General features: G+C 33.2%; 1 protein-coding gene and 1 pseudogene across 1 annotated transcript; one reads left to right on the top strand and one right to left on the bottom strand.

The window, feature by feature from the left end:
• Nucleotides 1-605: 605 nt before the first annotated feature.
• Nucleotides 606-1654, top strand: LOC140859065 (uncharacterized; annotated as a pseudogene).
• Nucleotides 1655-3239: 1585 nt separating this feature from the next.
• On the bottom strand, nucleotides 3240-6774 carry LOC105048236 (GDSL esterase/lipase At4g01130). Its single transcript, XM_010927485.4, has 5 exons — nucleotides 6379-6774; nucleotides 5990-6199; nucleotides 4634-4785; nucleotides 4138-4408; nucleotides 3240-3708 (listed from the first exon to the last, which is right to left on the bottom strand). Exons 1-5 carry the CDS (start codon nucleotides 6644-6646, stop codon nucleotides 3440-3442), a joined length of 1170 nt encoding a protein of 389 aa, XP_010925787.2. The 5' UTR covers nucleotides 6647-6774; the 3' UTR covers nucleotides 3240-3439.
• Nucleotides 6775-11475: the final 4701 nt, after the last annotated feature.

The following is an 11475-nucleotide window of genomic DNA, read 5'->3' on the forward strand; positions in this document are numbered from 1 at the left end:
AATCTGCGCGAGAGGTTGACCCCTCCACCCAATCTGACACCTTGCACTGCCGCCGCGCCGGCCTCCACCAGCCCTAGGCCTCAAAGCCTTTTTCACCATCCCACCTTGGAGGTAAATTAAAGCTCGTACTATAGGATTTCTTATGCTTTCCAGTTCTAAGAAAGCCAGCCCATTTCCGTTCCCTTTTGGTGTCGACCCGTCCCCCCCCCCTCCATCCTCCACGTTGTGCCCATTTTCCCTCTCCGTGCATCTCTTGCAGAACCGTGGAAAGAAGGCCTAAAAGGCCTGACCGAACAAAGTTCTCAATGATGAATTAGAATGGGCCCCTTCCCCTCCTCTTCCTTTCCCCTGGGATCTTATTATACTATTGCAAGATGGCCTCCCTTCTACTCTCCTCCCCTCTGCACCCCTCCATCATCAAAACTTCTCCAATCATACCTCCTCTTGACCCCATTTCCTCTCACATTCCCCCGCTGCCTGCCTTCCAAGAGCTTCTCGACGTCGCGACTCGGAGAGGTTCGTGTCGAGAGGGAGCGGTTAGAGAGCGTCAGCATTTGCGGGCTTCTCACGATAGGTGGTTGCAACGCATCGGCACGTGAGTTGGATGGTTTGATGGAGCCAGGGCGAGGTTGGTGCATAGCATTGCTTGTCTTCTCCCTCTTTCCTCTCTCTTTTGCGCAAAGCTCGAACACATCGATCGAATTTTTGAATTCTACCATCCGAGACTATGCATCCAAACAGCTTCTTCGCCGTCGAACAGGTGTGGTATACGAGGTGTCTTGCCTCGTGATCTCTCGGGTATCAGAGCTTGGGTCTTGAGGCTCCGAAGCGGCACTCTGTGGACCAGGGGAGCAAATTACAGCTCGATCTACATCCCACCGAGGGCGATCCCGGTTCCTCCCGTGAGGAGGCTGGTCGTTGTCTACCATGATCTGGGCAACAGATCCTTCTCCTATTACAATGTCCCTGGTTACTCCCTCGTCGCTCCCATCGTCGGCTGCTTAGCTTATGATGCATCCAATGTGACTTCTGGCAGCATGAGGGAGCTCGAGCTCGCATTGCTTGGAGATGGGATTTCGGTTACCTTCCCGGAAGTTAAGTTGCCGAAAGGAATCGATTCCCCAGTAAAATGTGCCAGGTTTGGACGAGATGGATCGGTGCATCTGAAGGACATGGTTTCGAAGAATGTTTGTTCAGCGGCGAGCACAGGTCACTTCACGATCGTCGTCCCTTCGGTGGTGCCAGGCTCAACTCCTGCAGTGGAACAGAAAACAGAGGGTGGATGGGAAGTTTGGGTGGTAGGATGTGCTGGCGGTGTAGTTGGATTGGTCCTGGTGGGTTTGGTTGGGCTGGGAATCTTTAGGTTGGGAAGGAATAAGAAAATGGAGGACATGGAAAGCCAGGCCGAGGATGGTGAGGCTTTGGGCATTATCTGGGTTGGGAGGAGTAAGATGCCTTCTGCAACAATGATGAGAACTCAACCAGTCATTGAGGATGGAAGTGCACCTTGAGATCAGGACTGCCTCATTGTTCTTGGATTTCTAGAGATCTATGAGGTATCCACTCTTGGTCTTGGCTTGCAGAGATGAGTCATATGTGGACAATTGAGAAGGGGAATTGCTACTCGGAAGGAATATCCGGCTATGAAGAAAACCATCTTGTAAACTATGGCTCCATTCTTTTGCCAAAAAAAGAGGGAGGAAAAAAAAAAAGAGACTATGGCTCCAATTTTTCTTTTTTTCTTTTTTTTTTTTGTAACTAAAAATCTTCTTTCTCATTGCTACTGTTGATTCAAAATGATTGCAGTCGGGTGTTTCTTGTCTCTATTTGTGATTTACTTATTATCATTTTTTATAGATGAGAAAAATCTATGTTTCTCGATGACGCACATCTTGTTGAGCCTCACCCAAGATAATTCATTTCAAGTTAGCAATCACCTTAAATCTCCGGCATCATCATTCTTCAATACTATTTCACTTTCCTCACATCCCGGTGCCCATATATGATTGAGAGATCGATGTTACTTCCGTATGCTAGTTGGAAAGAATTGTCCAAAGAAGATGTGCCACTACCCATCTTCCTTGACAATCTAAATCACCGGCACAAGCAAATGATGACATCACTCAAAAGAGATTAAAATATTCTAAGCCTGTCAAGTATGAAGATATAAAACATGACATGCATAACTATTCAAGCATTAGCCTGGTCTTCAGATTCTATGAGCAATATACACTTGCATAGATTTATAGTGTGAATAAGAATTTGAAATTGTGTTAGCCTGACATTCTTGCTTTGCATCAAATCTATACATTTTAGCTAAATTGATTAATATTGGGTTTTATTAGACTGTCACATTGCAAATCACTGTGAATTATATGTTAACCTATCAGCATGCATGAGTCTCGAATGTAAACCTCATGAACCCCGTCGAAAATCTGAGTGCTTATTCTGGTGCAGATATGGAAAGAGGGAAGTAAAATAAAGTTACTACCATAATCAATGGATTGAGCTTTAGAAAGGGAGGACTGCCCCCTCCCAGATATCCCTCACCACTAAAAATTCCGGTGAAGATAAGTGGAACCTAGATAGGTCTCTGCTACAACCATTAAGGGACTTTACCAACTTGTTTAGCTAACCTCCAATTCTACTGTGTCACTTTACATGTCACACCAATACTCCACGATAGGTCCATCCTGACACAGTCATTAAATGAGTATGAGAACTTGCCGTTTCTCGACAAAGGTTCTTCTTACTCGATGCTGCTGGGCATCAGGGCATAATACTGTTTACAGTGGGCCTAGGCCCGTTTTAATTAAGCGACTCCAACAAATGTGGCCCAGTGTGGGAAATCTTTTAAGAGTTTGTCAGTCGATTCGTGCAAGAGAAATATCTGATTGTTTTTTCTGCTGATGAAAGTTCTGCTCAATTTACTAGCAGCTTTGCTATACGTTATCCTTTAAATTCTTTTGTTTTTTATTAAAAGCAAAACGGTATCAACTGAGGTTCGTCTCAGTGGCCACACCGACGGAAGATTCGATGTGTTTCTTGGATGGTGCATCCTAAAAAAACTGAACATAAATAATTATAATATGGATAGATCTCTCACCTTCTCTCTCTCTCTCTCTCTCACAAGAAAAACTGAGACTCACTGCTCTCAAAACGGAATGTGAAAAGGTTGTGCTAATTAGTCAAGTATTTGGATGAAATTAGGCATTAGACTTTGCTTGGTTTTGAGAGACTTCAACTGTAATGATGGTTTTTCTATTAATTTTTATTTCCGCTCATAATTTATGGAATTAGGGGAGCCTTGCAATTCACTCGACCACAACTCAATTTCTCCCCCTCAATACCTCTTTTCATCGGTACGGAGCAATATGCCTGCCAGCAACCATAACTTTGATGGATTATTTACCTACATATTGAGCTCGGCATGTGTTGATCATCCAATCGGCTGCAAGTCACAAAGCTTGGAAAGAGGGAAGAAAGGATGCGAATAAGAGCCACCAAGCACAGCCCATGTTATAATTTTGTTTGCAGCTTCGGTGGCATGAATCCCATCCCAGCTCACATAATTTTGTGGATCTTCACATGCAGTTGCAGTTATATTGATACCATTGATCACCTTGCTGTTTCCACAAAATACCTCTGGATCGAAGTTATAAGCACCACCTCCATGTCCACAACAGGCTTTAGTTCCATATAGAAGGCCTGAAAGAAGAATGCAGCATATGAGTACGCGTAGGTAATGTAATTACGTTGAAATTGCCATGAAGCATAGGTGATAACGTAATGCTTGTTACATAATCGAATAGTAATATGTAGGGAACCAGAAGTGATTAATCTGCGAAGAATTATATAGCAAGAGATAATAATATAACGAAAATTGTTTCAAGAACAAAATCTGTCATTGAAAAATGAATATAAGAATGAAATAAGAAGGAAGAAAAAAAGGATGGAGAAAGATTTCATGCATTCATAAGAAAGTTCAAGATGAGGCCAAAGGCAATACAATTATGAGAAAATTATGAATGAAGCTCCTCAATTTAGATTCAGTTTATGTAAGTTCTAGTTCCAATTCCTCCCAGAGATTTTAAACTTTCAAAATATATTTTAATATGTAGTGGCCATAAAGCTCACCATGCTCTTTGGGATGCTGAAAAAGCTCGAGCTTAACAGAATGAGTATCCACATATATCACAGAAGCATCTTGGAGCACGTCCAGGACTTGATGGAGAGTCTCGTTCAACATATTGTTGTAGTCCACCACAGCATTGTTGTATGAAATCATGCATCCATACTCATCCAAATCCGAGATATTATGACGGAGCTCTGTGAGGAATGCCGGAAAGCAGCCGATTGGAGCCAGGTTGAATACCATGAAGTTGCGCCCTCCCATGTCATATAACTCCTGCAACCACTTGGATCCCATGAGTAAACTTATTGCTATCTAAATTAGACATTGCATGTAGGCACATGTTTCAAAGGTTCCTAAAGGCCAAATGTACAATCCAGAGTAGATATCCTTTCTAAGTTATCTTGTATTTATCTTTTTTTGGTTCTTAAGGATGTATTTACTCGAGATTAATTTAATATATCCAATTTTATCCCCAAAAAATGCACAATGCTACTCGACCTTTATTGTCCAAGCAATCTGCGAGGCCACCTGAGGAAGATATTGCTTTACCCCTTCAATTCCGATGGCATTTAGGTTGGAGGTGAAGTCGTTCTGGCCAATGTCTATGGTGTATAGTGCTTTGCTGAAGATCTTTGGATGGGGAAGATTCCCTGCGTCACGGCTCAAATGATGAATATAATCATGCAATATTCCACGATGATTTAAATAATTACTCAATCATGCATCAAGTTTGCATTATCCCACCATCCGGCATAGTATTCCTAAATAATTTAAAAGTCAATTTTGTTGTTATCTCTGATAGAATGGCAATTGCCAGGATTATTAGGCCACGAACTGGTTGGCCTGGCATTGTATGAAATTGGCAAATTCTTTGTGCACCGTGGGCAGTGTAGAAAATCTGACGTAGAGCATACCATCTTATCCGATTGATCCATGTAGTCGTTACTTTCCAATATGCATTTAATGCTTATGATCGATTTTTTCATTTAAAAATTTTGTATGATGAAAATATCTTTATTCTTTGATAAAATTATGACATCCTATGTCCATATTATGACATCTTGTATTCAAAAAGTCATAATTTTTGTCACAAAATGTCATAATATAATACAGAATATCATAATATGTACGGGATGTCATAATTTTTTTCAAAGAACAAAGGTATTTTCGTCATTCAAAATTTTCAACGAAAAAACCGATCATTAAATACTCATTGAAAAGTGGTTGGACAAAAATATCCTTTCCATATTATGATATCTTTTGCCATATTATGACATCCTAGCTATAATACATTGCAAGATGTCATAATTTTTTCTAAATGTCATGGGTATTTTCGTCATATAAAATTTTTATACAAAAAATCGATCTGCAGACATTAAATACGCGTTGGAAAGTGCTGACTACGTGAATCAATCAGGTGCATTTCACGTCGGATTTTCTACACCGCCCGCCCGCAGTGCACAAATAATTTCTCATATGCAATTTCCCTGGAAGGACATCAGGCCTGGCCCATCAACACCCTGCTTGCTGTCTGTTTCATGATTATAACTTCTATTGCATTTCTTCTTCTTTCCCTTCCCACGATTAAAACTCAACAGGAAAATATCAAAAGAATTACGCTTCTAATTTGCCATTATATATGTTCAGTTATTTGGAAATCCTAACTTTGATGAATAGAATCATTTCCCTCACAAGTTATTCTTTCAATCTCTTAACCATAAGTAATTGAAACAAAATTGTGATTCCTCTAGAACATCTTCGCCACGAACAATAAATAAGCATACAGGCACAATCTTCATGAGTGCGTTAATTGATTCAGTGATGGGTAGTACATGAGGAATTAATGCAACATACCATAATGATTTGGCTCGAGGACATGAGCCTGGAGATCTTTGATCTGATTGAGCTGAATGGCCAAAGAAAAGGGGCTGATTCCGGTGACAAAGAGTGAGGTGTTGGGCAGCAGCACGGTGGAAGCCGCCGTTGCAAAGTTGGCACCATGCCTGAAATCTGAGCCGATGGACTTCAGATATGGGCTAAGAAATGGCAGGCCCAGAGCTTGAGCTGCAACCATTGAAACAGAGAAAACAACGCAGAGAAGATCAAAATCATGACATATGCGAGGTCAAAGGAAATACTCTAAACTCATCAAGTTTTTTAGCGCTTATGGAATTCAAATATTTAACAGTAGCAAGATTTCCTCAAAGAAAAATGATAACCACATTGTTTTCACGTCAACATGCCTAAGAAGTCGATGACAAGTCTCCCATCGGAGGCTCGGCCAGCCGGTTTCTTGAAGTAGGTCATGCCAAATGGGCTGTGCTCCGCCGGAAACGCTGCCCAGAAACCGCCGGTGTCAGAATTCGAGTCGCCGAAGTTGAAGATGGCCGGAAATTTGCATTTTGCTTCAGTGAAGGGCCCAGAAGAGCAGAACAAGAGAAACAACCAGAGGAACCACATGGAGGAAACCAGCCGGAATCCGGGGAGAGGATCCAGGGGGCAATTTCTCATCACCAGCAAGTGAGAACCTCGTCGGAAAATCTTCTGGGAAGTACAAAAAAGGCGGCGTGTGAAGGATTTGGTAACCAATGGAGGAAGGAAAGAGAGACAAGTGCGAGAGTGTGGTGGTCCGAGGGTGTGAACTTGTACGCGGGTGTCGGCAAAATTATTGGTGCTGTTTTTGATGACGGTTGTGCACGTTGGATTGGATACCTCATGAAAGGCAAGTGGCTCAAGGTAGAAAACAAAGGGTTGATTATCCGCAAAAACAAAAGAAAATGTAGCTAGAGGCACTGATCAGCAAACAGAACTTTTTACCCATTACATTTTGAAATCTGGAGACAGCGAGAAAGAGAGCTGGGGATGCCAATTTGTTGGTGGACAAATACACGCTGGATTGGCTATTCCTGTTGAGCAGTAATCAGCAAACATGCTGTTGCTTGAGAGTTCAAGCATTCGGACAAATCTTGACAGCTATCAGATGATGTCCCTGTACTAGCTTGTCAAACGAGGCCCGCAGGGGGTCCGGGGTGAGAGTTCTTTACCTAATTAATTTTAAAAAAAAAATTATTTATAAAAATAATTTAATTTTTAATTTATTTATGCAAACAGGATAAAAAATTATTCAAAATGATATTTTTTGATTGCCACCTCACTATCCCATTCCACCAAAATTTTTACGTAGACAAAAAAAAATAAAATAAAATCACCATTTGAAATGACGTTTTTGAAAACGCCACTTGAAATGGTATTTTTGAAAACGTCATTTTTAATGACGTTTTAAAAAATATTATTTTTTTTCTTTTCTTCATTTTATTCTAAAAATATTATTTTCTTCCAAAAATATCATTTTATCCCAAAAATATCATTTTATCCTTTTTTTTCATGTGATCCCAAAAACGTCAGTTTATCCCAAAAACGTCATTTTTTTCCTTTTTTATGGTATTTTTTATTTTTTTAAATTTTTTAAAATATATTTTTTTTGAAATATTTTTTTAAAAAAAATAATTTTAAAAGAAGATTGTAATTTGAAATGATAATTTTTATTTGAATTAAAATTATTTTTTTTCAAATTTTAAATTTTAAATTTTAAATTTTTTCTCATTTTCTTTCTTTTTTTATTTTATTTTTAATTTTTTTAATTTATTTTTTAGGGATATTTTTTTAACAAAATTAATTTTAAAAGGAGATTGTAATTTGAAATGATGATTTTTATTTGAATTAAAATTAAAATTTTAAAATTTTTTTTATTTATTTTTTAAAAAATAATTTGAAATGGGGATAGTAATTTGAAATGATGTTTTCTATTTGAATTAAAGTTAAAATTTTAATTTTATTTAAATTTCTAATTTACAATTTTTATTTTTTCCCATTTTTTCACTTTTTTATGGCATTTTTTATTTTTTTTTATGTTTTTTGAATTCAAATTCAAATTTTAATTTTTTTATAATTTTAAATTATAAATTTAATTTTTTTCCATTTTTACTATTTTTTTATTTTTATGGTATTTTTTAGTATTTTTTCTTTGTTTGAAATATTTTTTTAAAAAATTAATTTGAAATGGAGAAAGTAATTTGAAATGATATTTTTTATTTGAATTAAAATTAAAAATTTTATTTTTTTAATTTTAAAATTATAATTTTTATTTTCTTCCCATTTTTTATTTTTATGATATTTTTTATTTTTTTAATTTTTAAAGATTTTTTTTGTGATATTTTTTAAAAAAAATTAATTTGAAATGGGGAAAGTAATTTGAAATGATGTTTTTTATTTGAATTAAAATTAAAATTTTTATTTTTTAAATTTAAAATTATAATTTTTATTTTTTATTTTTTTAATGATATTTTTTATTTTTTTTAATTTTTTAAGATTTTTTTGAGATATCAAAAATGCTATTGTTTCCTTTTTTTTTTTCATTTTATCCCAAAAACGTCATTTTATCCCAAAAACACCATTTTATTTTTTTTTTATTTTATCCCAAAAATATCATTTTATCCCAAAAACATCATTTTATCTCAAAAACGTCATTTTTTCATTTTTTACCGTATTTTTCTTTTTTTAATATTTTAAGATATATTTTTTTGTGATATTTTTTTTAAAAAATTAATTTTAAAAGGAGATTGTAATTTGAAATTATGATTTTTATTTAATTAAAATTAAATTTTTTTAATTTTAAATTAAAATTTTTATTTTTATTTTATTTTTCAAACAATATTAAATATTTTACTTTTTTATGCTGAATGTTTTTTAAAAAAAAAATTTGGAGGGTGCGGGGCCCGAAACTTGCTCCTCCAGCGCAGTGTTTGGAAAAGGCTGTCCAGATGGTTCGTCGAGGAGATCGAGCCGTACACGTCTTCTATCAATAAATCTAGGCCGTCCATCATGTCTCCAGATGGGATCGACAACTGCGTTTTTGGACGCTAGCACGTTATTTCGTCGCCATGGTTGTTGGATTCCTTCAGGTTAGGGAGAAGCCCCTAATCCTGCGCCGTTTTGCTAAGGGACGCCTCCAGCGCACGTTAGTACATGAGAGAAGGTGGCGCCTTGATAGTTGATGCTTATTTTTTATTTGCCCCTCCCACAAATTATTACCCCTTTTTCATTTATGGGAAGCATTGAACGGCTGATATGGCGCATAATAATAGTTGTAACGTTTTTAAAATTTCTGATACGTTAGATATAACATATTTAACATAATAATTATTATTTTTATCATTATTTACTTCACATTTAAATTATAATTATTATTTCACTAAAATTTCATTACAACATGTAGCAGCGATATAGAATAAAATTCACAACATAGTTCTATATTACATCATTTAATTTCTTTTAGTATATTTTTTATTTTTTATTTTTTATAAGATGAGGATTGTCACCATTTCAAATTATAATTTTAAATTATATTTTGAAATAAAAATCAAAATTATAATTTTAAATTTAAAAAAATAATTTTAATTCAAATAAAAATCATCATTTCAAATTACAATCTCCTTTTAAAATTAATTTTTTAAAAAAATATCACAAAAAAAATATCTTAAAAAATTAAAAAAAAAAATACTGTAAAAAAGAAAAAAATAGCATTTTTGGGATAAAATGATATTTTTGGGATAAAATAAAAAAAAAGATAAAATGGTGTTTTTGGGATAAAATGACATTTTTGGGATAAAATGAAAAAAAAAAGGAAACAATAGCATTTTTGATATCCAAAAAAATCTTAAAAAATTTAAAAATAAAAAATACCATAAAAAAGAAAAAATTAGAAAAAAATAAGAAAAAAATAAAAATTATAATTTTAAATTTTAAAAAATAAAAACTAATTTTAATTCAAATAAAAAATATCATTTCAAATTACTTTCCTCATTTCAAATTAATTTTTTTAAAAAAATATCTCAAAAAAAATCTTTAAAAATTAAAAAAATAAAAAAATATCATAAAAAGAAAAAAATAAAAAAATATGAAGAAAATAAATATTATAATTTTAAAATTAAAAAAATAAAATTTTTAATTTTAATTCAAATAAAAAATATCATTTTAAATTACTTTCCCATTTCAAATTAATTTTTTTAAAAAATATTTCAAACAAAGCAAAAATACCTAAAAATAATACCATAAAAATAAAAAAATAGTAAAAATAGAAAAAAAATTAAATTTATAATTTAAAATTATAAAAAATTAAAATTTTAATTTGTATTCAAAAAAAATAAAAAAAATAAAAAATACCATAAAAAAGTAAAAAATGGGAAAAAAATAAAAATTAGAAATTAAAAATTTAAATAAAATTAAAATTTTAACTTTAATTCAAATAGAAAATTCATTTCAAATTATATCCCATTTCAAATTATTTTTTAAAAAAATATATGAAAAAAAATTAAAATTTTAATTTTAATTCAAATAAAAATCATCATTTCAAATTACAATCCCCTTTTAAAATTAATTTTGTTAAAAAAATATCCCTAAAAAATAAATTAAAAAATTAAAAAAATAAAAAAAAAATAAAAAAATAATTCAAATAAAAATCATCATTTAAAATTACAATCTTCTTTTAAAATTAATTTTTTTAAAAAAATATCCAAAAAAATATATCTTAAAAAATTAAAAAAAATAAAAAATATCGTAAAAAAGGAAAAAAAATGACGTTTTTTGGATAAAATGATGTTTTGGATAACATGAAAAAAAAAGAATAAAATGATGTTTTTGGGATAAAATGATATTTTTAGAATAAAATGATATTTTTGAAATAAAATGAAGAAGAAAAAAAATAATATTTTTGAAAACGTCATTTGAAATGACATTTTCAAAAACGCCATTTGAAATCGCGTTTTCAAAAATACTATTTCAAATGGCATTTTCAAAAACACCATTTCAAATGATAATTTTATTTTATTTTTTTCGTCTACGTGAAAATTTGGGTGAAATGGGGTGGTGAGATGGCAATCAAAAAACATTATTTTGAATGACGTTTTATCCTGTTTGTATTATTTTAGTAAATAAGTTAAAAATTAAATTATTTTTGTAAATAAATTTATTTTTTAAATTAATTATGTAAAGTACTGCCCGGGGTGATGCAACCGCAGAAAAAAACAAGGAAAGGTGTGATTTTTTTTTTTTTAGAAAAAAAGAAAACCACAAAACAAATTTAAAATAGAAAGTTAGTTTCGAACATAGCAGACTCCAACCGGATGTTTAATTTGCACCATTTGATTGCTAGTGCTCTGTAGCAAGTCGACAAATAAGTGCATAGGAAACCGGAATTGGATACTCACAAGCCAAACAACGCTAGTATTTTAAGTCCAAACAAAAAGTTTTTAGCCAAGTGGAAGCTTGAGATAAGTTGCGGA

This window comes from Elaeis guineensis, chromosome 7, assembly GCF_000442705.2.
Source record: "Elaeis guineensis isolate ETL-2024a chromosome 7, EG11, whole genome shotgun sequence".
Classification (NCBI taxonomy): Eukaryota; Viridiplantae; Streptophyta; class Magnoliopsida; order Arecales; family Arecaceae; genus Elaeis; species Elaeis guineensis.

Excerpts from the sequence above, each read along its gene's own strand:
- LOC105048236 (XM_010927485.4), bottom strand. The coding sequence starts at position 6,646 with ATGAGAAATTGCCCCCTGGATCCTCTCCCCGGATTCCGGCTGGTTTCC. Across the intron at positions 6,200-6,378 it reads ACTTGTCATCGACTTCTTAG|CTCAAGCTCTGGGCCTGCCA; the intron begins GCATGTTGACGT and ends CAATGGTTGCAG. Across the intron at positions 4,409-4,633 it reads AGATTGCTTGGACAATAAAG|GAGTTATATGACATGGGAGG; the intron begins GTCGAGTAGCAT and ends AAGTGGTTGCAG.